At 52.7% G+C, this 26604-nt stretch overlaps 1 protein-coding gene across 1 annotated transcript in view; it reads left to right on the forward strand.

The window, feature by feature from the left end:
• The window catches only part of NPDC1 (neural proliferation, differentiation and control 1), a 111520-nt gene extending 103505 nt beyond the window's left edge, over positions 1–8015 (forward strand). The window contains exons 4-9 of the mRNA XM_024210180.2: positions 275–451; positions 923–989; positions 2528–2612; positions 2878–2957; positions 3261–3357; positions 7421–8015. Of these exons, the coding sequence (XP_024065948.1) occupies positions 275–451; positions 923–989; positions 2528–2612; positions 2878–2957; positions 3261–3357; positions 7421–7498 (584 nt within the window). The 3' untranslated portion in view covers positions 7499–8015. The remainder of the gene's footprint in view (positions 1–274; positions 452–922; positions 990–2527; positions 2613–2877; positions 2958–3260; positions 3358–7420) is intronic.
• The last annotated feature ends 18589 nt before the right edge of the window (positions 8016–26604 follow it).

Genomic DNA, 26604 nt, shown 5'->3' on the forward strand with positions numbered 1-26604 from the left:
GCCGCAGTGGGAGTTGAGCTCGCCGAGGGGCTGCAGGATCTATTAGCAAGGGGTACGTTGCGGGCTTTCTGGCCCGTATGTTCTGGGGTTCTGTATTGCATCCCCGTGAACAGCAAGACGGTGCATCCTGGTCGGTGCTAACGCATTAAACACCAATGGGGGTAGCGAATAGTTTTCACTTCTTTGTCCATAACTCCGCTGCCTGCCCCAGAGCTGGGTGTTGGGAGGTCACGCTGCGTCTGCTGATGCTTGTGGTCTCTGCTTTCTTGCACAGCCACCCAGGCCCCGTCAGGGAAGCATCCTGAAGCTGCTGGGGTGAGAGGGGAGTCCCTCAAGAGGAACAGAGCGAGCCACAGGGCTGTGACATCTCATCCCACCTCTGCCACCAAGACAGTGAAGAGTTCTCCGGTGGAGGTGTTCCATGTCACTTCAAATGACCTCCTGATACTCGGTAGGTGCAAGCTTCCCTTTGGAGTTCAGAGCTAGGGATGGGCCCGATCCAGGCTGTGCGGGGGTGCGGGAGCTGGTTTAGCACCTCAGGGCTTGCCGCTGTGTCTGTGATGGGCCATGAGGCAGTTTGGCTCCGAAGCGGAGCTTTGCAGCTCAGGCTGGCCTCTCCTGGAAGTTCATTGCGTTTCCCAGTGGGGAGAGATGGAATTCAGTTTGCTTATGAGACCGGCAGTCACCAGGTTTACTGTCATACGTACCTGGTACAATAACAGTCACTGAAGCTGCGTGTGAGCGATAGTGCCCAGCGGGGTAGGCGTTACAGGACTTGGAGGGGTTAGTTATTGAAAGGGCAGGGAGGGAGCCCCCACCAGCAAACCATCACAGCCCATAACAACCTGCTCTGTCCGTTTTGGGCTATCTTGGTCAGTAGCAGCCAGGTGACGAGCTCTGGGCTGTGTTCCTTCCTCTGCAGGGATGATCGTGGTGTTCTCTGTCGCCGGCATCATTGCTTTAATCGTGGCTGCGATCTGCTGGTGCAGGTAAGCCAGCAGGGACCTCCTCCAGCAGACGGCTGGGCCTCCGCCTGGTGTCCTGATGAATTTGTGCCTGGACTTCTGTGCAACTGGGAGGGGATTGGGGAAGGATTTTAAAAATAGAGAAATCGCTCTCCTTGGGCTAGGGACCTCAGGCTGAGCCTTCGCCTGGCACGGTGCAAAACGCATCTCCGTCTGCACCCATAGGAGGCAAGCAGGGGAGACAAGGCGCATAAAGCAAGAGAGAGTGGGTCCAGTGTCCTGACCGATACTTAATAGCAATCGTTGTGTAAGGCGCAGTGGTGATGGGCGCTCTAGAGCCAGGCTGGATGGGTGGGAGCCACTCGTGAGAAGAGTTTTAGGGCAGGGAGGTGCCGCGTGCTTGGCTAGACTGTCACTTGTGACGGCCAATTAATAGATCCTAGGAGACAGTGTCAGAAGGAGCCTTTCTATCTGCGATTACTTATCGGGGACACTTAGGAACCCCAGGCATGGGCGAGAACCCTGTTCAAACAGCCCCTGTTCCAGTGAGCTTCCCAGATACGTAAGGATCCAGCGTAACCACCTGAAAGCAGGAAGACTCCTGCCCTGCTTTCTGTGAGCAGATCACACACCCTGGCTCCGTCCACACAAGTGCTGGGTGATCGCTAGAACAGTGTTCAATGGCTTGATGCCGCAATGAATGGAGTTAACTCATAAGAACATGGGCACTGCTAGACTGGATTCACCCAGTGTCCTGTCTTTGATAGTGGCCAGCACCGGATACTTCAGGGGAAGGAGCAAGAGAAACCATGTAGTAGGCACATGTGGAATAATGTGTCCCTCATGAAGATTCCCTCCTGTTCCCCAGCACTCGGAGAGATGAGCTTACGCTCTAAAGCATGAGATTTAATATTCCTTCCAACCCACGTTAGAATTCTGGATGTTCTTGTTATCCGTATAAACCTCCAATCCCTACGTTCTTGGCCTCCTCACAGCCTGTGACTGTGAGTTCTACAAGCTAATTCCACATTCAGGAAACAGTTTCCTTTGATCAGTTCTGAATTTCCTGCTCTGTTTCGTTGAACGTCCCTTGTTCTTGTGCTGTGGGACAGGCAGAACAGAAGCTCCTGATCAGCCTTCTCTACACTATTCATTACACCTCCGTGGCCCTGACTCATGCTTGTCCTCTCTGCTCCGCTCTGGAGAACAGGCAGGCCATTGAAAGGTACAAGACTGCTTCTCCCCAGACCTCTGAGTGGGAAGATTGTGTTTCAGTGCTTCCTGCCTGGTCAGAACCAGTGAGCAGATAGATGCTCAGATGGTTTTTAGCTCAGCGTGTGTGTGTAGACACCTGTCCTGGTGGGTGAACCCAAACCCGTAGGTTTGTTATGGAATTGCAGGTAGGAATTTTCATTGCTGCAGCGCCAAGCCATGGTAGTTTGGTTTGGAGGGGGGAATGGTTGAAAAGGGAATTTGAGAAAGCTAAGAAGGTGGATAGGTTTCATTTGGGGCCTGTCCCTTTAAATCATTCCTGCTTAACCACTGCCTTGTCCCCTCTGTAGGCTGCAGAAGGAAATCAGACTAGCTCAGAAAACCGACTACCCAGCTCAGAAGCTACCCGGCCCCCTGCCATACGACAAGGTCTCGGTAAGCTGCTCCAGACCGTCTCTCAGACCCGTTGGCAGCATGGTCCATTTTTAACACGTGAGGTTGTACTTTGTGAGCAAACCCTGCATGAATTCCGGAGAGGCTAGTGAAACACAAAGGGGGAGGGCGGGTGCCGTAGAGAAGTCATCTCTAGTCCTGTTAAAACCTGTCTCTCAGCCTGGCCTCTGGGCTCCGGTCTGTGGGCAATGGAAAGCTAGCCGCTCTCTGGAGACCTGTGTTCACAGCTTCTGTTTTCCTTTTGAAGCCCGGGGATCAGACGCTGGCTCAGAGCGCCCAGATGTATCACTACCAACACCAGAAACAGCAGATGCTCTCCATGGAAAAGTAAGTGACTCCTTCCCGCTCCCGGAGAAAGCAGCAACGGCCTTGCCAGCTGCTGACGGTTAACAAGGGTCACCCGCGTCTAGAGCTGGGATCGGGAGCTCTCTGGAGACGTTCCCAGTGCAGTTCAGGAGATGCCCGGGCGGGGAGAGAGGTGCCGAAGGATGGTGCTGGGAATCCCCATTTGCTTCAACCTAGCTGGAGGGTCTGCTTTGCTAGACAGTGCTGGGTTTGCGCTGTTGCAGCTGGAGAGGAAATGGCCCCTGTGGATTTCACCTCCATCTCTCTGTGCCTCTCTCTTTTCAGGCATAAAGAGGAGCCCAAACTGCCTGACTCGGCATCCTCCGACGAGGAGAACGAAGACGGTGATTTCACGGTGTACGAGTGCCCAGGGCTGGCTCCTGTAAGTTGGCAGTGTGTGCGCTTCCTCCGCCCCTTTCCGTGGGGGCCTCTCAATGCTCCCTTGCAGCCATCGCGCCTCAGAGCCTGCGAGCTACCTCGGGAGCCACTCGAGCTGGCGCTGCCTGGCCCTGCCGGGCCTCCGGCACTGGGCAGACGGGGAGGAGGAACGGGATCCCTGCTCTCAGGCAGTTCCAAAACCCTCTCCCTTACAAAGAACAGTCAACTCGTTCTTTGTAACAAGACCTTTTTAAAATGGCCCTCGTGCAAAATCTCCTCCTTGAGATTCCCATCCTACCCCTCTCCTCCTGACGTCCCCTCACACAGAAGAGGATTCAACCTAAGCTGAAGGCGGCCCCCCAAGATGCTCCCAATGATCCTGTTCAGGATCCAGACCCTTCTGCTTAGTAGAGCTGGCTGGCTGCTTCAACGAAACCCAACTGTGTCGCGGGCGTGTATCAGTTTAGTCGAAACCTTCAGTGGGAAATTAGCAAAAAGCTTTACTAAGGTCGAAACGTTTCATTCCAACTTGTATATGAATGATCTAGGAACGATACATATTTGCTGACTATTTATAATCAATATCAAATGATCAAGTCAAAACTGAGGGCTCGTCTACACGGGAAACGCTGCATCGTAGACGCGCGCTGCAGGGACCCGGAGGGGTTCTCCCATCAGGAAGTTAATCCAGGGTTGTTAACTACCCTAGGAGGTGGCCGCTAGGTTGGTGGAAGAATTCTTCACCAGGGGTTAGGTTGGCTTAACTGTCACTCAGGAGTGTGGAGGGGAAGAATTCTTCTACCGCCTCTCAGGGAAGTGAATTAACTACAGCAGCCAGGTCAATGGGACCTAGCTGCGTCTCCGCTAGGGGTTGGGACAGCAGAGCTGCGGCAGTGGATTTTGAGTTTTCACACCCTGGAGCACCGTAGCTATGTTGACCTGTTTTTAAGTGTAGACCAGGCCTCAGCCTGTGGGCAGAGACCCCGTAACTTGTCATGGCTTGTTCTGAATCTCTCCCCCACTGAGTGCCGGAATGGAGTGGGGCGCTTCCCATCTGTCAGCTGACCAGGCAAGGGGCCGGCCGGGTGATATTGATTAGATCGGGCAAGGAAGCCAGGTTTGCTCCCTCCCAGGAGATACTGACCAGTGTAACCCCCCAGATGGGGTTTCCTGGCTGATGTGCTTTTAGGGAGCCTCAGCTGCAAACCCCCAGATTCTTTTCCTGGGCTTGGCGACAGTGGCCCCCCTCGCCAATGGCAGCGCCTACCCGCCTTGTGACAAGCTATGGTGCAAAAAGCACAATGACTCGGAAAGGGAGCTTTAGTGCAGCCTTTCACATGGTAATCGCTGTCCCTGCCAGACCATCAGGGCCTAGATTAAGGGTCATCATTACATCTTTACAGCCCATTAAAGGGCGCACACTGGCAGTCTGGGGAATAAACAGCTGGTTCCTGTCAGATTTTTCAGCTCCTAGTCCCTGCAGAGCTGCAAACGCTGGCTCATGGGCTGGTTTTGTAAAGGTGGCCAAAGGGGACAGTAGTTGGGCCTCAGTGGGGCTGTTTCCTCTCCCCCCCCCTTCCCCGCTGAGAGGCATCGCCTTCAGATTTGTCCATCTGAGAGATTCCCAGCTGTGTGCTCTCTCTCACCCCTCCTCCCCCACCAATCATCTTATTTGGCAGCTCCATCCCCAGCTGGTCACTTAGTCTCCTGGGTAACTTGGCCAAAGCCCACGTCCAAAAGTCCTGTGATCAACACAGCCCAGGCAGGTCAGACTGTCCCCTCAGCAGAGGTCAAGGGTACCGGAGCCTATACCATCTACACCTCCTCCCGCCCCTCCTCACAAAGCCAGGGTGGGACCCAGCCTCAGGGAAGTTCCATAATCTGCTCCTACAATGCCACACTTCAGAATGGAAATGTGACGTCTCTTGGAGCGGCCGCATGGACCAGCGGATAGAGCACAGGATGGGAACACCCGGGTCCCCATCTCAGCTATGTCACTTCCCTCATCCACACTGCAAAAACCCCAACCCCGCAGCAGCGAGTCACAGAGCCCAGGGTGCAGGCTCTGGGGCTCAGGTTATGTCTACACTACAGCGGCACAGGTCCGGTGCTGCAGCTGTGCCGCTGTGGCACCTCGGTGTAGATGCTTCCTACATGGCTGGAAAGGGGGTTCCGTTATGTAGATAATCCGTCTCTCCAAGAGGCAGCAGCCAGGTCAATGGAAGAAATCTTCCGTCAACCTAATGGCGTCTATGCCAGGGGTTAGGCTGACCTAACTACGAAATTGAGGGTTCTCTGGGTCTCTCGGTGTAGACCAGGCCTCAGGTCAGTCTACACTGCAGACTTCTGCTGGCATAGCGACGCCTGTGAGGGGTGTGAGGAGCTGTGATCCCAGATCAATGCCCCTGTGTGAGCAGAAGTCCCGGGCAGCCCCCAGACCTCCAGACCCTGCGCCCCCGGCCGGGCGCTACCCCTCCCGGGCTCCGGCTGCGCTGGGGAAGCGCCTGGCCAGGGGCGCAGGGTCTGGAGGCTGCCCGGCAAACCATGAAGCCGGTAGCGCTCGGGCAGCTGTTTCGCGTGGCTGGGAGGGAGGAGGGGGAATGCGGGGTGCTCAGGGGAGGGGGCGGGGACTTTGGGGAAGGGGCGGGGAAGGGAAGGGAAGGGGCCAGGGCCCCGTGGAGTGTCCTCTTTTTTTAATGTTTAAATATGGTAACCCTAGTATAGAGGCACAGCGATCCCGGTAAAGCGCTGCTAGTGGAGACACAGGCATGGCCTGCACTTCCATTTTAGGTTGACGTCGCTACGGTGCTCAGGGTTGTGACATCCCGCAGCATTGCGGCTATGGTGGCCTAGCCCCTGGTGTAAATGGAGCTTGGTGAAGGGAAGAATGTTTGCAGTTGGCTGCATCTACACTACCGGGCAGGACTGTCTCTCACTGCGTGTCTGTGCAGCACCCGGCACAACAGGGCCCTGATCTTGGCCAGAGCCTCTAGGCCAGGGGTTGGCAAACTTTTTGGGCCGAGGGCAACATCTGGGTGGGGAAATTGTATGCAGGGCCGGGGCAGGGGGTTGGGGTGCGGGAGGGAGTGCGGATTGTATGATGGGGCTCAGGGAAGGCGGTTGGGGTGCAGGAGGGGTGCGAGATGCAGGCAGGGGGCTTAGGGCAGGGGGTTGAGGTGCACGGGGTGCAGGAGGGAGCTCAGGGCAGGGGGTTGAGGTGCACGGGGTGCAGCAGGGGGCTCAGGGCAGGGGGTTGGGGTACAGGAGGGGTGCGGAGTGCAGGAAGGGGATCAGGGCAGGGGGTTGAGGTGTGCAGGGTGCAGCAGGGGGCTCAAGGCAGGGGGTTGGGGTACAGGAGGGGTGTGGGGTCTACGAGGGGGCTCAGGACAGGGAGTTGGGGTGCAGGAGGGGTGTGAGATGCAGGCAGGGGGCTTAGGGCAGGGAGTTGGGGGGTGGGGTGCAGGAGAGGTTCGGGCTCCAGCCCGACGCTGCTTACGTCAAGCAGCTCCAGGGTGGCAGCAGCGCACACCGGGGCCAGGGCACGCCTGCCCAGTCCCCGGCTCCACGCCACTCCCCGAAGCGCTGCAGCCCCTGAGGGAGCGGGGGCGGAGGGCTCCACGTGCGCTGCCCTTGCCGCGCCTCCAGGTACCTCCCCCGAAGCTCCCATTGGCCGTGGTTCCCCGTTCCCGGCCAATGGGAGCTGTGGGGGGCGGTGCCTGCACGCAGGGGCAACGCATGGAGCCCTCTGCCGCCCCCCTCCCCCCCCCCCCCCCCCCCCCCCCGGCCTAGGGCCGCAGGGACATGATGCTGGCAGCGCCGCGGGCCGGATCCAAAGCCCTGAGGGGCCGGATTCGGCCTGCGGGCCGTTGTTTGCCCACCCCTGCTCTAGGCCCTTCTGCGATACAATTGCTAATGAAAGTGGCACTGCTGCGCTGCCTGGGGAGGATGGGGTGGGAGGGCTATTGTGTCATAATAAACAGTGTCTCAGAGCGAGGGGGGCTGACATAAGATTCTGTGACCTCTAACCTGTTGGTTATATAATCTTCTTTCCCTGCCAACCGCTGCAGACTGGAGAAATGGAAGTGAAGAACCCCCTCTTTGACGACTCGACCTTACCCCCTCCGGGCCCCAAGTCACACCAGTAACCTCTCTCCCGCCCGAGCTCGCTACGGACCGGTATGCAGAATGCCAAAAACCGCCAGCACCTCGGCTCCTCCCGAGGGACTCCGGACGAGGCTGCCACTCAGTGCGCGGATTCCCCGAATCCACCGCCAGACTGTTAGACCCCGCTCAGTACACACCTGCCGACAGCTTTGGGGGGTCGCTCCTGGTTCCAGCGTCTCCTTGTTCTTTCTGTTGTGATCTCGCTTGTTCCCTGCCCTGTGTTCCCTGTATTCTTTCAGCTGCTGGGAGCTCTGGTTCCTCTGGAGATCGGAGGGGGCAGCTGGTTGGCTGAGCGCTAGCGCAAGGGGTGGCAGTTTTGGGTTTGTTTTGTTTGTTACTTTGGGGGTCGGGGGATACTAGTGGTACAGCAGGTGCAAAGGGGTCCTGGGAAGGGACCTCTAGAGGGGATCAAGGAGTGAACAGCGAAGCAAGGGCCTTGCCTTCACTCCCCGGCACTCTGGCAAACATCCCACCCGACCCTTGCAAACACCAGTGCTGCAGCAGCAGTGGTAGCTACCGGGAGCAGAGGTGACGCACGGTGGCCCACGCTGGCAGCCCGCTGGAGCCCAGGGTGCACTAGTGCTTGCAGCCGAACTGGTGGGAAACTTTCCAAGAAAAGTCTAGTGTAGACCTGGCGAAAAGAGCCACGGTCCTTCCTCGTGGCTGGATCCCACTGCGCCCCTCCACCAGAAATCCTCTCCAGCCAAGAGACAAGAGAGCCCTTGGTGCCCAGGTTACATGTTGTCCTGCCAAAAGCAGGAGCAAAAGGAGCCGTGGGTGGGAACTTAGTGAAATGGGAACCAGCTCTCCCCGTAGCACGTTGTCCTCGAGCTGTGGAGTCAGCCCAGTCCGTGGCTTGGCCCATCCCAGTGAGCAAACGGGGGGATACCCCACCCCAAATCACGCTTGATATCTGGCTTCCCATTTGGGTGACTCTAGACTCGGTGCCTTTGTCTCGCTGTCCCTGGGAGTTGGGGTCTGATACAGCAAGTTTGCCCTATCACCGAATTCTGCTGTGATGCAGGTTTTATAATTCCATGTTTGTAGCATTTTCCAACGAGTAACTTGGCCAGGGCGCACACACCTTTCTGGCCATCTTTTCTCTTTCGTTGTATAAAACAGTTTGTCCAATAAACCAGCTATGCAGGTTTCTGATGGTGGATTTCTCAGCCTGCCAGACTCTTTGATTTGCTCATTAAAATAAGCCTCTGGCCTCTCTGGTTGATGTCATCAGTTGCTGTGGAACAGAAAGCTATGGAGTGTGTGCACTGCCCAACTGCTGCCAGACACCAGTGCTGTGGGCTAGTGGCTGGAAATGCTCTCTGATGGGCCAGTGCTCTCCTCCGGCCTACCTGCCCTGGGAGCAAAAAGAAAAACAAACCTCTTTGCATGGTCCCTAGGGAAAGAGTAAATTCCATAGTGACAAACCCCAGCAGCGAGAAGCCCCGCACTGCCCTTTCTAATGCCACCACAGTGGGACGAGACGGCCTCGTCTCTCGAATGGGAGAAGTAGTGAAAGTTCACTTGTTCAGAAATGTCAAAGGTGTCACTTTTAAACTGTTCCCAGCCCCCGTGCAGTCTGCAGGAGGCATATTGCTTCATTCTGGAGCTTTTCCTTCCCACCGTGAGCCCTTCTGCTGAACAAGCACTGGCCAGTGCACCTGTGCAAACCTGGCCACTGCCAGGAGCCCAAGGATTACACCCCGTTTGCCCCAAAAGGGGCACGTTTCCACTTCCCTTCAAGTCTTAATGCCAAGGCCTGGCTGGGCTATGGAGCAGAGTATGCTGGGATCCCTCCATGCTAGCCTTGGGCCCCACTGTAACACTGCCCGGGTCACGGCTCCTCTCTTGACTCACCTGAGTCGCTGCTGCTTGTGAGTGTGACTAACAGGCCGATCACCGTGCATGAGAAGCGGGGCCCTTTAAAGCTCCGCCCATTTTGGAGGGTGCAGGAGGGGTGCAATGCATTCCCACCCCCTGTGGCTAACCCCTCCCCTCAAGGCTTTCTTGTGTGGCTCTAGAGGCCCCCACAGACACCCCAGGCTGAGCACACCCAGTGCATACAGAATCTGGCCCAAAGTTCAATCTCAGGTTGTTTCACTCACGCGGCTCCACATCCCAATCCCACGCGTGGAACGTTGAGTTCACTGAGCAGCTTCCTGCCTTCGCCCCTCCCGTCGGTCCCTGAGTGAACTGGACGGAGAGGGGCCGGAACCTCTGCATGTGTGTGAGGCCCAGGCACACAGCCCCGCAGGGTCGTCACTAGTGAATCAGCCTGCACCAGGGTGCCCCTGGAAATACACTGTGCATGGCAGAGCCCCCAGTGGCACTGTGCGTGTGAACAGCTGCGTGACGATGGCACAGCTGTGCGTAGACTAAAGCCTCGATCACACGATTTTATGGCTACGTTGTCACTTTACGATCCCTTATCCTTTACCGTACGTCGTGTGTTCATGTCGATTCCTGACCCGAAACCGTAATTGTTGTATGGACTGTATTATTTTAAAAAGAAAGTTTTATTAAATGACCATATTTCAAACCAATGGCCCGTGTGAGGTGTGTGGAAGGGGAGCTCTGGGGCTGCATCTTGGTTTTAGTTTAACAAAATCTATTCACCCGCCCCGCCCCCCAGTCCTGTTGGTTTGGGGGTACTGCTGCCTGCCGAAAGCATGCGGCTCATGCTTTGTGAAGCATCTCACTAAAGGGCCTTTCCAGATAGCCCTTCAGCTGCACTCCAAGTGGGAGATACTGGCTCCAGGGGAAGGAAAACCGGCCAAAGTGACCGAAGTTTCCCTTCCATTCTTCCTGCACGTGCGAGATGATTGTGCAGAGTCTTGCACACTATTTTGGACACAGTGTAACTGACCAAAGATTTTTTCTCCGAAATTGGGCCTAAAGAATTGCCAGTTCTGTCGACTGTAAACACTCCCTCTGTCTGCAGTGAGCAGTGTGCGTCACCATGACAGTCCCCATCCTACCGGATCCCTACCTGCCCCACCAGGAAGCAGGCACACGCTGCAGGGCCGTTCTTGCCGTGTGTGGGGGATGGCAGGCCAGCAAACTAGAGGGACATTGAGGGTCCTACGCCAGGTTCTGGAGGGGAGTGTACAGACCCTTCTGGCCCTGTGCTCTGTTCCTACTCCCTTGGCTCCTGACTCCTCCATGCAACCTGAGAACCAGCAGGAGAAACTTGTGAGCACAAGAAAGACCATCTCCATGCCATGGGTGGCGTGTGAGCCCCTCCTTCAGGGAGGCTAGCCAAGCAGCCCTGACCCTCTGGAGTTCCGAGTGCCCACTCCCTCTCCACAGCCAGAGACGTCCCAGCCGAACTGCCCGGGGACGCAGGCCAGCACCAGCACCGGGCCGAGCCACCCCTAGCACCAGGCCTCCAGACATGGAATCTTGCACAAACATGGAAGAGGGCATCGATTACTATGAAAATTAAAGCCACTTTCAAGTTCTAAAGTCCCATTGAAAGCCCAGGCCAGGGGCCAGTGCACTTCTCCAGGGCTTTGGGCAACCTCGATCTACAAGCCTCCCAAGTAACGCAGCATCCACCGCTTCCGAGGGGAGACAAATCCAGTGACTATTAGCTCACCCACCAATTAGACATTGTTCTAGATCATTGGTTCTCAAAGCCGGTTATGTGGGGGGTCTTGAACCCGGACCCTGGCGAGCCCCGACCCCTGCACCGGGCTGTGAGCCCCGACCCCAACACCAGCACAGGGCTGCGAGTCCCAACCCCAACCACCTTGTGGGGCTGTGAATCCCGACCCCCAACCCCTGGGTGGGGCTATGGCACTGCAAGACCTGACCCTGGCCAGGAGTGGGGCTGCGATCTCCGGCCAGGCACAGGGCAGTGGGGCTGCGAGCCCCAACCCCGGCCAGGCATGGTATTGTCATCCCCCAACCCTAACCAGGAGCGGGGCTGTGAGCCCTGAGCTGGGGCATCCAGGACGCTGTGAGCCCCGACCCCTGTACTGGGGTTGTCAGGCGGAGCCCAGCCATGCAGAGGGTTATCAGCCGGGAGCTCCGCCAGGCACAAGATTGTTAACCCCCAGCCCTGCCACACACAGGGTTGTCAGCCCTGAGCCCGGCCAGGCACTTGGTTGTCAGCCCCCATCATCACCATGTGTGGGCCTCAGAGCCCCAGGCTCCTCCAGCCCAACTCCACTCCACCTCCAGCCCAGCTCCACCCCCAAAGAAAGAGCGCCAAATAGAAGTTTGCCCAGGGGGCCATTTTTCTTATGGCTGGTCCTGGTACTGAGACAACATTAAAGAGCTTGATTCTTTAGCAGCTGAACAGGTACTTTATTAATTAACAGTCAGACACACGAGCGCAAACCGTCTCCTGAGAATAATGGCCACCTGTACTGCTAAAACACAAAAGTATCTTGAGTCTTACATTAAACTCGTTTTTACCAGTATCATCATCTCTGGTATTGAAAAACCACAATGGTCATTTGTTGTGGAGTTTTGTCTGCTGAATCAATGAAACCATGCAAACTGCAGTGATATTTTTTTTAATTTTTTTATATGGAGATATACCTATCTCATAGAGCTGGAAGGGACCTTGAAAGGTCATTGAGTCCAGTCCCCTGCCTTCACTAGCAGGACCAATTTTTTTGCCCCAGATCCCTAAATGGCCCCCTCAAGGATTGAACTCACAACCCGGGGTTTAGCAGGCCAATGCTCAAACCACTGAGCTATCCCTCCCCGCTAGAAACTAGCCATCCTGAGAATAAAAATCAAAACGTGGATTTTTTCAAACGCAGAGAAGAAGCAATATAGAAGGCCAGGCTTGATGGTGATGGAAGTTTCCGACAGCAAATGTCCTCAGCTGTGGAGGCCTCTTATGTAGTGTCACTACAAATTGCCCGTACCAAAACGCCATGTACAGTAGGTGAGGAGCTTATTCTGCCAGCATGCAAAGATATTGTGGCACTTGTGGTTGGCAATGATACTGCCAAAAAAACAGAATACTCTTTCCATGTCTAATGATACTGTGAAACGCAGAATATGGGAGATGTCTGAAGATATCAAAAAACAAGTTGTGCACGAAATTGAACATTCTGCTTTCAGTATGTTCAGCCTGCAACTTGATGAAACTACTGATGTTACTCACTGTGCACCACTGATAGCATTTGTACGGTATGTAAATGCCGGGGATGTTAAGGGTGAGTTCTTATTCTGTGAGCAACTTGAAACAACCACAACAGCACAGGCCATTTTCAATAAGGTGAATGCCTTTTTTGAAAGCAATGGCATTGAGTGGGAAAATCTTTGTGACAGGTTTCAGAGTAGCAGCCGTGTTAGTCTGTATCCGCAAAAAGAACAGGAGTACTTGTGGCACCTTAGAGACTAACAAATTTATTAGAGCATAAGCTTTAGTGGGCTACAACCCACTTCTTCGGATGCATAAATCTTTGTGGTATCTGTACCGACAGTGCTCCAGCAATGATGGGTGCACGGTCTGGCTTTCAGCAGAAGGGAAAGGGTGTCTCACCTAATGTGATTGTCACTCATTGTGGAATCCATCGTCCAGTCCTAGCTGCAAAGACATTGCCAATATGCCTCAATGCTGTGGTGGATGTTGTCATACGAGCAGTGAACTACATTAAAGCTCATGCTCTGAATAGTTGTCTCTTTCGAGAGCTCTGCAATGAAACGGTTGGTGAATATGAAGTTCTGCTTTTCCACACTCAAATTCGATGGCTTTCTAGGGGACGCGCATTAAAGTGCGTTTTTATACTTCATGAAGAGATGGCAGAGTTTTTCCTGTGAAAAGAGAAACAAGCTGAAAAAAAAGTTCAGTGACAACAAATGGCTTCTCTGCTTGGCATACCCAGTTGATATCTTTCATAGCCTTAATGATCTCAATCTGTTGCTTCAGGGAAAAAGTTCAACATTAATAGACCTGACTAATAAAATCAGTCTTCCAGATGAAGTTGGATCTGTGGTGCAAAGTTGGACGCAGATACGGCACATTTCCGACACCTGCCTTGTTCAGCAAGGAGGAGGAAGTTAACATTGAGTGCTCTCAAGTCAGCGATCAGCGAAGAGCCCTTCACAAAGAGTTCTCACACTACTTCCCAGCGCTACCAGAAGCACTTCACGCACAGGAACAGTTTGTCAACATGATCAATGATCATGAAGTGAAAGCAAAATTCACACAGCTGCCTCGAAAGCAATTCTGGTGCTCAGTTGCAAGTGAATATCCACTGGTGTCTGACATGGCCCGGAGAGTCCTTCTGCCATTTCCCACTACCTACGAATGCGAGAGTGGATTCACCAAGCCAGTTTCGAGATTTCATTTTTATTGTGAGAAGGCTGATGTGAAGGACGACATCAGATGCGCCCTTTCTAAAACAGCACCAAGAATAAAACTTCTTGTGTCAAATAAACAGCATCATCCATCTCACTGATTTTTGGCTGCTTCCGGTCAGTCATTGCTGTCCAGTATTAAAATAAAATTCTACTTAAAAATAACTTTTCCGCTTATATTTAATTTGATAAAAACGTGTTTTAGTCTTAATTTAAAGCAGTGAGAAAAGGTAAATTCATTTTAAGCAACAGGGTTTACATTTAGTATTTAACATAGTGTTAAATATAAAAATGTGGTTTTCATTTCTAAGGGGGGGTCACACTCAGAGGCTTGGTGTTTGAAAGGGGTCACCAATACAAAAAGTTTGAGAACCCCTGTTCTGTTTAATCTCTTTATTCCTAGTTATACCTGGTATGCAATCTCCTTCCCTCCTGGGTGTCTATACCCGTCCAAGGCTGGGAGATAGTGATTATGGCCCCACTTCCTTCTCTAATGAGTCATTGTTTAGCCAAGCTAAACATATTAGTCCCTTTAATCTTTTCTCCCTAATTCAATCCCTTCAGCCCTTTGATCAGTTCCTACTAACTCACCCTGATGCAATCATGGTTTGTATTACTGTAGCATGTAGAGGACAGTGGGTTATTGTTCTCTCTGTCATTCGGTAACTTACCTTACTACACTGGGTTTGCAAAATCTGGTGGGGGGGCGGGAAGTGTTTTAACTGGGGGCTGGTCTACACTACAAAGTTAGGTTGAGGTAAGTTGCCTTGCATTGATCTATTTGTGGATGCGTCTACACTCAAATTAGTCTCCCGATGATACAGTCGCCCTGTGAGTGACAGAAAACCACCTCTCCAACAGCGCTGAGCCATGGTCAACCTACTGAGGTCAACCCAGTGTGAGGTTAGACACTGCATGACCTGCAGTGACCCTAACAATCCTCCGGCAGCTGTCCCACAATGCCCCATTCCCGGCGACAGTGACCACTCTGATTACCATTTTATACTCCATTGCCCAGGGATCACAGAGACCAACGGCCACCTTTAAAACCTTCCGCCTTTATGAAATGCTTTTTCTGATTGCCCACCGTGGTGTACATGCCTAGCAGCTCACCTTGTGTGCAACTACCCAACCAACCAGGCTGGGTCCATGCACACAGACAGGTACTGGGCACACTCCTGCCTAGAGGAGACAGGAAGTATTGCGTCTCCTGGGGCTGGGGGGAGAAGAGGCTGTTGACCAGCCATAGAAATGTGGACATCTACGAGCAGATTGCTCGGGTGATGCAGGCAAAGGGGTATGGCAGGGAGCAGCAGCAGGGATAGCTCAGTGGTTTGAGCATTAGCCTGCTTAAACCCAGGGTTGTGAGTTCAATCCTTGAGGGGGCCACTTAGGGATCTGGGGCAAAATCAGTACTTGGTCCTGCTAGTGAAGGCAGGGGGCTGGACTCGATGACCTTTCAAGGTCCCTTCCAGCTCTAGGAGATAGGATATCTCCATTAATTAAAAGCAAAGGAGCTGTGGCAGGCACACCACAAGGCCAGGGACAGGAGGCCAACAACCAATTGGGTGCAAGGAACTGCATGCTCTGTGCATACTTTGGAGGAGCCTGAGACAGAGACCCCTGCCATGAGGAGGAGGCCTGGGCAGGGGGATTCAGCCATGTCACAAGCCAGGACCTGTCTGAGACTCTGCCGCAGTGTAGCCAGTCCCACCTGATGGAAGGGAACTCAGGTGAGTGTGTGCCTGCATTTTTCCTTACACTACAATGCTTAAATTGAAAGCTGGTGCCAGACCCATCCCCAGGCTAACCAGACAAAGGTAAGGACTTTTCATTGTTTTACTTCTATGAGAAGCAGCAGCAGTACAACAGAGGTTGAGTTGGCATTTGCTTTCCAGCCCCCTGTTGGGTTGGGCAGGGGGGCCGGATTCTGCGGAGCAGTTTGTTATGTGCACACGGGTGGTCCTTTTATCCTCCTTAGAGATCTGGATGAAACGTTCAAGGAGATGCTCTGCAATCCTCTACCAAAGGTTACTAGGGAAGGCTGCTGGTTTCCTCCTGCATGGTAGGACGCTTTCCCATGCCGCTCTGCGATGAGTTTGGCTGGCACCAGGGCAGTAACAGGCTAGTGGCTTATGGGCCCAGGCAGCTTCGGGATGCCAGGAGCAGCTGAGCTCTCCGCACCTTTGTGCTCCCCAAGAGTGCGAGATCAGCTAAAATCACCACCCCTGTGGAAAACAGTGCCAGTATTCACTGCCATTGCCCCGTACTCGTACCCAGGAACAACATTTTATAGCGTCCTGCAACAGAAAACCCTTCCTCCCCTCGTCCCCGGTGGGCCATGCTTGCTGGGCTGAGGTGCTCCACAGCAGAAGCATTTCTTGTTAAAAGTTTTTTATGGGAATAAGGGAAGGGAGTTTTGAAACTTATCCTCCCCTTTCTGTTGTGACTGTAAATTCAATAACAACATCAGAACATCCAGACTGGGTCAGACCAATGGTCCATCTAACCCAGTCTCCTGTCTTCTGACAGTGGCCAATGCCAGGTGCTCCAGAGGGAATGAACAGAACAGAGAATCATCAAGTGATCCATCTCCTGTCACCCATTCCCAGCTTCTGGCAAACAGAGGCTAGGGACACCGAGAGCGTGGGGTTGCATCCTTGACCATATTGGCTAATAGCCATTGATGGACCTATCCTCCATGAACTTCTCTAATTCTGTTTTAAACCCAGTTATAGTTTTGGCTTTTGCAACGTCCCCCGGCAACAAGTTCCACAAGTTGACTGTGTGTTGTGTGAAGAAATGCTTCCTTAGGGGTTTTTAAGCCTGCTGCCTACTAATTTCCCTGAGTGGCCCTGTTCCTGTGCTAGGTGGTACATCTGTCTGTTTTTATAAGCAGCTTCTGTCATGGAAACCTTGAGGGGTACCCCCCTCCCCCCCATAGAATGCTTGACTCTTAGGAGGAAGAGAAAAAAAGAGGATATGGGAGGATCTATTGCGTGAGATCCTTGCATCAGACCAGGAATGCTGGGCTTGGAAGGCCAATGTGACAGACAGCATGGAGAAAGGGAGAGGAGAGAGAGAGGCCCAGGATTCCCAGCAGGACAAGGAGAGGGAGATGCCACAGGACATAATGGGTCTTCTCAGGCAGCAAACCCAAATGCTGCACACCCTGGCTGACCTATTGGTCCCAAACGTCCAGCCTTTGCAGTCCTGCTCCCTACACCACCGCGACAGACTACATAGCCAGATCCTTACCCCTAGCACTCCATGCCAGGCACAGCTTCACATAGACTGATCTGAGAGAGCCAGAGCTCGTGTACGCATAGCCACAACTGGCTACATTTGTGCACTCGGATGGACACAAATGTTTCTCACTTTTTGGGTTTTAAATTATTACCTTTCAAGTTATGTTGAAAATCTGTATCATATTGACTGGGGGTTGTTTTTTGACTGTGTGTGTGTGGGGGGGAACAGTGCAGAAAATCCAACTTCTAATTTTGGAGAATTACATTCTCTTTATTAGTTCATAACAAATATGGCCAATTGCATAGCAGTAGTCAAAGCAAACAGGACTTGTAAATGCACACCAAGCGCCACAGCAGTCATCGTTTCAGGAAAATACCCAGGCATATTTGTAAATGTACAGCAGCATGACACAGTTCTTAGCGGTCTCCCAACCTCCAGGCATGGAGACTATTCCAGCAGAGAACTCTACTGTGACTGACCACTACAGTGTTCTTTCAACTCCTCCCTCAACTGCCTAGCTCCACGCTGGGCTCTTGTGATAGCCCTGGGGTCTGGCTATCAGAGGCAGGCAGGCGCTCTACCTCAGTGGCAGCTTTTCCTCCTTTGCCTCACAGATATAATGCAGGACGCAGCAGGCAGCTATAACCGTTGGGATGGGTTTTTTTTCATTGAGTTCCAATCTCATGAGCAAACACTGCCGGCATCCCTTCAGATTACCAAAACCACTTATCATTCTGCACCTGCTGAGCCAGGAGCTGAATCTCTCCTTGGTGCTATTGAGGTGGCCAGTGTATAGGGTGACCAGATGTCCCGATTTTATAGGGACAGTCCCGATTTTGGGGTCTTTTTCTTATATAGGATCCTATTACCCCCCACCCGCTGTCCTGATTTTTCACATTTGCTGTCTGGTCACCCTACCAGTGTACAGCTTAATGAGCAAAGGGTAGGCTGGGTCCCCCAGAATCACCCTTGGCATTTCAATATCACCAGTGCAGTGCTAATCCGCTGCTTGGAGAGAATGGCCCTGTATGCAGCTCCCTGATCAGCCCTGTGTTCTTAAAGATGCGAGCGTCATTCACCTTCGCTGACCAGCCCACACTGATATTGGTGAAGCATCTCCAGTGATCCACCAGTGCTTGTGTAACCATCGAAAAGCCACCCTTTCTGATGATGTGCTCTGTGGCGAGTTGGGCTGGTGCCAAAATAGGGCTGCGCGTGCCATCTATCGCCCCAGCACGGTTGAGTGTTGCAAAGCTGTCCACTGCGTCCTGCACGTTGCGAAGAGTCTCGGTCCTGCGTAGCTGGAGACCATAAATGGCCCTGGACACTTGCATGACAACGGCCCCCACTGTGGATTTTCCAACTCCATCGTGATTCCCCACCAACCGGTAGCAATCTGGCATTGCATGCTTCCAGAGAGCAATGTCCACTCGCTTCTCCGCTCTCAGTCATTCTAATGTCCATGTGCTGGAGGGTTGGGCCAACATCGGCACACAGATCCAGGAAGGTGGCCTTTAATGGCTGAAAATCCCAAACCTGCATTACAATGTGATCTCACTATGTCCCACACCAGTCTGTCCTCCAAGAAATCCTTGTGTCCGTGGTTCTTGTGGTACTTCCTGCTGGTCTGCAAATACAGACGAAGCATCTGTCCTAGATTTGCAATGTTCGTGAGAATAGTGCAGAGCTCTGTGGCCTCCAGGCTTCTGCTAGAGACCAAAAGTGCTGCCGGTTTCTGGGATTTTCAAAAAATGGTGTGAAAACTGAGAGATATGGATGGCATTATGGGATGGAGAAAGTTGCATGCTGTGAACTTGACCTCTAGCTCCCAAACATCCCTGGGTGAGTCACTACTATCCCACAAAGCACTGCAAAATGTCCCAAGTGCCAGGCAGCACCGCATATCACCCTGGGCTACCTCCCCATGGTGGAGGAGCCCCGGGCTGGCCAGAGACCCCCAGCCGCGCTGCACCTCCCCTCCTGAGAGCCCAAGCCGCCCTGTGGGAAAAGCTCATCTCTTCCGAAGAACCTGAGCTTTTGATCTGCACCATGCAGGGTCTGGAGGCAGTATGTTACTCAGCTTCCTGGGTTCTCAGTAATCTCCCTGAACTTCATGGTGCATAATAAAAAGCAGAAACTTCCCTGCAAACCCCGCAACCAGTTGTGCTAGGGGAGGTTTAGTGTGCCCTGGCCTATTATACCCACCGCCTATGGGTGAGACCATCTCCCTACTACCGGTAGATATTCTGCGTATACACCCAATGATTGCATTAGCCCCCTTAGCTACAGCATCCTGCTGGGAGCTCATGGTCTGTTGGTAATTTCCCATCACATCTAAGTCTTTTTTGGAGTGGCTGCTTTCCGGGATACAGTCCCCCAGCTTATCAAGTGTGACCTGCATTCTTTGTTCCTAGGTGTATCGCTTTTTATTTGGCTGTGTTAAAGTGCATCTTGTTCAGAGGAGCCCACCTCACCAACCGATCCAGTCTGGTCTGTATAGTGGGGCGCAGCCCTAGACCCCACTGGGATGGTCAACAACAGGGTGAGTGAAGGACCCAGTGCAGGGCTCATGAGGACACCCCACCAATTACAGGCCCAGCCACTTCAATGGTTCCTGTTCACTGAACTCACCTGCCTTGGAGTGGAGAGTTGCTCTTCAGTAACCCGTCCAACCCACACCCCGTCGGTCTGCTCAGCGCCTAGCACAAGGGGGTCCTGGTCCACGGCTGGTTCCCTAGATGCTACGGTGATACAGACAGTAAACAAGTCTCCTGCCCAATGATTGCATTAGCAGGAAGTTAACAAGGAGTTTACTTAGTAGGAGTAAAGGAGTCTCCTACCCAACCCAGTGGCATGGAGCAGGCCCTGCAGTGCACGTCATTTCTCCAGCCCTGGCTAAGCAGGTCAAAGGGAACCAAGCTCAGCTGCTGTAAAATCGGGCCCTGCTGAAGCCTCCTCTCCCCTAAAGAACTGCACTATTTAAAAAAACAACCACCTAGACTGAAATTAAATTGAAAAAATCTGACTTTTATAGACAGATGTTAAGTCAATGAGGGTTTTTTTAATCTACCTTGGCTAGAGCCCTGCTACAGTAGCCGCAATGGGGATTGAGCCAACACAGTCAGGGCCGGGAAACGTAGGTCCTGGGTTTATTGCTCTTGGGAAGCGAGCAGCAGGAATGGGCGGCCTGTCAGCTCTGTTCTGGCCCGCTTCTTCCTTCCACGTGGCTCCCGTGTAAACAGCACCCCACTGAATTCTCCAGGCAACGCTGCCCTCCTGTCTCCGAGAGAAGACGGCAGTTAAATACCGAGAGTGGGAAGGCGCGAGACAGTTCTCTGCCCTGAGCTCTTAACTCCCCTCCAGCAGAGCCGGAGAGCAGCAGATGCAGACCAGTGGCAAGAGAGGCACTGCCATCTTCACGCCCTTTCCCCCGGCCTCGCTGCTGTGGCACTGCTCTGCCTAAGGACTAACCCTTGCCTTAAAGCCGAAAGGGGGAGAATAAATTCTTCCTTATGAGGAGAGGCTGAGGGAACTGGGATTGTTTAGTCTGCAGAAGAGAATGAGGGGGGATGTGACAGCTGCTTTCAACTACCTGAAAGGGGGTTCCAAAGAGGATGGATCTAGACTGTTCTCAGTGGTAGCAGATGATAGAACGAGGAGTAATGGTCTCAAATTGCAGTGGGGGAGGTCTAGGTTGGATATTAGGAAACACTATTTCACTAGGAGGGCGGTGAAGCACTTGTTGCTGCCCACCTGGGAATTTGGGATGCTCATGGCTCTCCAGTCTCCAGGGAATTGCCCTAGTGCAGAGATGAGCTCGACCCCTCCCTCCCACAGAGGCTCAAACACCATGTCTCCAGCCCCCTACTGCCATCACAGGCAAACAGCCTCTCAGAGCTGCTGTCTGTCCAGCAGTATTTCTGCACACCCATCACCGGGGTCTCTAGGCGCTGTTATATAAAACACGGGGATTTGCTCCATCCTGCTCTCTAGTTTGCTAATAGATTCATAGATTCATAGATTCTAGGACTGGAAGGGACCTCGAGAGGTCATCGAGTCCAGTCCCCTGCCCGCATGGCAGGACCAAATACTGTCTAGACCATCCCTGATAGACATTTATCTAACCTACTCTTAAATATCTCCAGAGATGGAGATTCCACAACCTCCCTAGGCAATTTATTCCAGTGTTTAACCACCCTGACAGTTAGGAACTTTTTCCTAATATCCAACCTAGACCTCCCTTGCTGCAGTTTAAGCCCATTGCTTCTTGTTCTATCCTTAGAGGCTAAGGTGAACAAGTTTTCTCCCTCCTCCTTATGACACCCTTTTAATGGTTGGTTTCAGCTCTGGTGTATGGAATGCTTCACTCCAGAGAGGAGCCTGGCTTGCTGTACATGCAATGGACAGCTTGTATTTGGATGAGTTTTGACGGCTCGTTTTGCAAGCATCTCCTTGTTTCCGTGTTCTCATCCAGCTGTGTTCACCTGTTGTCTCCTCTTGCCCTCAGGCCCGGCCCCGGAGTGCTTACGGTAAAGCAGGCCCACGTGGTGCGAAGCCCCTAGCCCTTCTTGCGGAGGGAGTTGCTATTTTATGTTAAAACTAGATGCAGGTTGGTGCAGAGAAGCACACACTGCTCTCCCTGAGGCCTTCCCTCTGGTCACCAGCAGTCATTCAGACTCCGTAGGGCAGATCGGCCCTACATTATTACTGCTTGAGAGTTCCGATTTCTTGGCATTGTACAAAACAGAGAGGCAGACATGGCCCTCCCCGAGCAGCTTATGACGTATGGTAAAGAGACAGAAAACAATTGACACATCCACAGTGCATGGTGTGGCTAGGAAGAGGCTGTGACAAAGTCACTTACCCACCTGTGTCTGAATGCAGCTGTGCCTCGGTTTCCCTTCTTGCTATCAGGGAGAGTTTAGCCCTTTGGTAAACCAAGACTCCTCCCCTTCCACCGTAAACAAGATTTCAGTTAAAATCCCAACATGGTCTAATGACCAGTGCACAATGGTGGGACTCCGGAGATCTGCATTCAATTCCTCTGCCACTGCCCTGTTGCATGACCCTGGTCAAGCCACTTCCTCTCTCTGGAAGTCTGTTTCCCCTCCTGCCCTGTCTGTCTCTTGTCCATTTATAGGCTGTAAGCTTGCTGGGGCAGGGACTGTCTCTCAGCATGTGCCTGTGCAGCACCTGGCACAACAGGGTCCTGATCTTAGGTGTGACCACTAGATGCTACCATAACGTATAGTAAAGCCTTTACCCGGATCTGTTCTCTTGGCCACAAGCCTCCGTGGGAGCTTTAGCCATTTCAGAGTAACCAATTAATCCTTTGTCCCTGGGTGGTAAAAGTCCACCCCTTGATGCAGGGATATCAGCACAAGGTGGCACTACTGAGGCAGAGTCCTTTACCACAGCCTCTCCCCCCAGCCCCCTAAACAATGACACAGCCGGCTGCTCCAGCCTCAACTTTTCCACTTCACTCATGGCTACTTCCCTCGCCTGCCTGCCTCTCTCTGGTCTCCTCCAGAGTCTCTCCCAGGCCCCCTTGCCCGACTTCCTGTGAGCTGAGAGCACCACCACAGATCATGCCCAAATCACCTAGTGCCCCACCACCTCCTCCATGGGCTGGGGTGGCTTAAAATCATAGACTATCAGGGTTGGAAGGGACCTCAGGAGGTCATCTAGTCCAACCCCCTGCTCAAAGCAGGACCAATCCCCCTAAATCATCCCAGCCAGGGCTTTGTCAAGCCTGACCTTAAAAACCTCTAATGATGGAGATTCTACCACCTCCCTAGGTAACGCATTCCAGTGCTTCACACCCTCCTAATGAAATAGTGTTTCCTAATATCCAACCTAGACCTCCCCCACTGCAACTTGAGACCATTACTCCTCGTTCTGTCATCTGCTACCACTGAGAACAGTCTAGATCCATCCCCTTTGGAACCCCCTTTCAGGTAGTTGAAAGCAGCTGTCATATCCCCCCTCATTCTTCTCTTCTGCGGACTAAACAATCCCAGTTCCCTCAGCCTCTCCTCATAAGTCATGTGCTCCAGACCCCTAATCATTTTTGTTGCCCTCCGCTGGACACTTTCCAATTTTTCCACATCCTTCTTATAGTGTGGGACCCAAAACTGGACACAGTACTCCAGATGAGGCCTCACCAATGCCGAATAGAGGGGAATGATCATGTCCCTCGATCTGCTGGCAATGCCTCTACTTATACAGCCCAAAATGCCATTAGCCTTCTTGGCAACAAGGGCAAACTGTTGACTCATATCCAGCTTCTTGTCCACTGTAACCCCTAGGTCATTTTCTGCAGAACTGCGCCTAGCCACTCGGTCCCTAGTCTGTAGCAGTGCATGGGATTCTTGTCCTTGTTGAACCTCATCAGATTTCTTTTGGCCCAATCCTCTAATTTGTCTAGGTCCTTCTTGCTGAGGGTGCAGTCCATGCCATCCTCCAGATCATTGATGAAGATATTTAACAAAACCGGCTCCAGGACTGACCTTTGGGGCACTCTGCTTGATACCAGCTGCCAACTAGACATGGAGCCATTGATCACTACCTGTTGAGCCCAATGATCTAGCCAGCTTTCTATCCACCTTATAGTCCATTCATCCAGTCCATACTTCTTTAACTTGCTGGCAAGAATACTGTGGGAGACCGTATCAAAAGCTTTGCTAAAGTCAAGGAATAACACATCCACTGCTTTCCCCTCATCCACAGAGCCAGTTACAGCCTGTGCCCCCCAACTTCACAGCTTGCTCTCAGGTTACTGTTTCCATGCTCCTTCTGAGAACTACAAGTCCCAGAATGCATTGGTCCTGGGCCAAAAACAATGACCGGGTAGTGAGTCAGGGGCTTGTCCTTAAAGGGCCCACACACTGTCGCAGTGATCTAGAGACTATAGTTCTCTTTTAGGTCTTGTCTACACTGGTGAAATTTACCAAACAATTCCCATCAGTCCACTTGCTCCAGTGGTAGAACCAGTGGGAGCATTAGTGAAGACAAGGTTCCTGCAGCTGGACCCATTTATAACTCTGTTTAGATCAGACTGGCTTTCAGCAGCTTTTGCTCAACGGGCATTTAAAACCAATTGGACTAGGGGAGCCGGGGCTTTGTTGTGGTTCTCAGTGGTCCAGCCAGTGTGAACTTCAATCCCCCCTCTGTGAACACGGCTTGCGGCCAAGAGTTTCAAAAGCGACTTGTGATTCTGGGTGCCTGGGTCGAGTGCCCAACTCAAGACCCTTTACGGAGGCCTGAATTCCAGAGAGGGCCAAGCACACACCCTCTGAAACCAGGCCCCTGCAAGGGGGTTGCAAGTGCTGAATCGGAATCCGTCCCTGGCAGACAGCCATTGCTTAGGGTACGAGCAAGGCTCCACCATCCCTATCTTGTGCTGCTCTTCGCATTCTATGTTGCTAAGTCTCACACGTTCCTGTGCTGATGTATGTTGTCCCTGTCTGAGTCGGGCTCGATGGAGGTATTCCTTTGGTTGGCCCCTTTTGTGTACTCCTCCAGCTGCCCTTCATCTCAAGGTGGACACCAAAAATCTTGGCCTAGTGTCCAAGTGCAAGGGCTTTTAAGATGCAATTGGGTGGGTGATGGTATTTTACCAAAGCGGGTTACTAATGCTAGGCTTTTCGGGTATCGTTGCAAACTAATTTCTGCTGTGCTTATCCTAGCAAAACTCCCATGGGTGTCAGTGGGTCTTTGGCTTGCTTAAGGACCTCAGCCCTGGGCCTGGTATTAAAAGGTGGATTTATAGGGGGCAGGTTAACAGCCAACTGCAGAATTCCACCTGCTGCAGCCCGCCCGCAGGAGCCCAGCGCTGGCCTGTGCATTGCCTTTGGGGAAGTGCTCCTATAAGCCACCATAAATGTCTTGGCTAAACTGGAACTTGCAGCTTGTAGCAGCATCTTCTCCAAGAGCGTCCAGTCACTCAGCTCCAGGGCGCTGCACCGAGCTGATCCAGCCACACAAAGACCCCTGTGACAATGAGGGAAACACCTTCCGTGGCCCAAGAGAATCACTGCATTGAAATGGAGAGAGAAACCCCACTGACCCACTCCGTCCCCCCAGGGAAAACATTGCTCTCCACAATGGGCGACCCTTCTCCAAAGAACCGGTTCAAAGTCAACGGCTCCCCTTCCGCCTGGTGCTGTATATGAAAGGGGAGCTGGAATGTGCTTGAGCTGCTTCCAGGCAGGATGGGTTGATGTGCTTCCTGGGGGGATGGAGTGAAAGAGCAGGTTGGGGGAAGGAGGAGGGGGGCCAGGCCACAGAACAATAAATCAAAGGCAAGAGGGCGATTGTGGAGCTGAAGGATCTTCTAAAAATGTCCCGTCCCCAGCTGGAGCCTGGGAGGAGCAGAGGAGAATCACTTGCAGTTGGAATCCTGCAGTGTCACTTCCTCATAGATCAGACTCCTGAGCGCAGGGCCCGGGATTTCGCTCAGCCTGTGGCTTCAGCCATGCTGTGTAGACATTGCAGCACCTTCCTGGGGGGTTGGAGTTAGGGGATGCCGGGATTTTCTTTCAGGCCCATTCCTGGTTCAGACATTTTCCAGGAGCCCAAACAGTGCAGTCCAAGGCCAGCAACTGCATTCCCGGGGGCTCAGTGTACAGGCCTTTAAATATAAATGGCTTGATGCAGCTTAGGCCAGGGAGCCCAGAAAGAAAAGAACCCCCCATTCCCAACCTCTCTGCACCTCACAAGATCCCATTAGATCCCCACAGTGTGTTCATTTCACCCACTTTGTGTAAATTAGGCAAGAGTCCTGTGGAAAAATAGCATGTGCTCCTGTAGTGAGTTACTATCATAATACTCAAAGGGGCCGCACTCAAGTGATACCGGCATTTAATTCTGGCCTTTCTTAACGCTCCTCCAGTGCCTGACTTTGCAACTTCAGTGTTCTTGTCGTGTCTGATTTGTTGCATGCAGTGCAGCCTTTATAGTGCCATGGTACCAACTCGACCGGGGCTTATAGCACTAGGCACTATACAGATTCTATACCAAAAGGCAGCCCATGCCCCAAAGCGCTCACAGTCTGAGCACGGGGTGAAATCGACTGGATGATGGCACGAGGGCCAGGATCCCAGCCTGTGTTCGATGTGTTTGCAATTCAGGGGCAGATTTAGGGCATTTTCTTCCTGAGGTGCTGAGCACCTTGCAGAGCCCATTGACCTCAGGGTACTCAGCACTTCTTTATAGCGACTCCAGGCAGCTTGCAGCCTCCCCCTCCCCCCCCGCAATAATCCAAAGCAATTGTTGTATAAATCAGTGACAGCTTCCCCTCCAGTCAGAGCCTGCCAGCGGCTCTGTCCCAAACACAAAGGAAAGGAGCTTTCCAGACTTATCTCTTTGGCATATCTCTGAGCCAGAGACTGGAAACAGCAGTTATCAACCAGCCAAGTTAATCAATAGGGGAAGTCACTGGTAGCAGATTGGGTCCAGGCAAGCAGGATGTGCTGGAGTTGCCCTGCTCCCATGTTGCCCCAGCCTTCATCAT

This window comes from Terrapene carolina, unplaced genomic scaffold (genome assembly GCF_002925995.2).
Source record: "Terrapene carolina triunguis isolate 2854851 unplaced genomic scaffold, T_m_triunguis-2.0 Scaffold449, whole genome shotgun sequence".
NCBI classification, from domain to species: domain Eukaryota; kingdom Metazoa; phylum Chordata; order Testudines; family Emydidae; genus Terrapene; species Terrapene triunguis.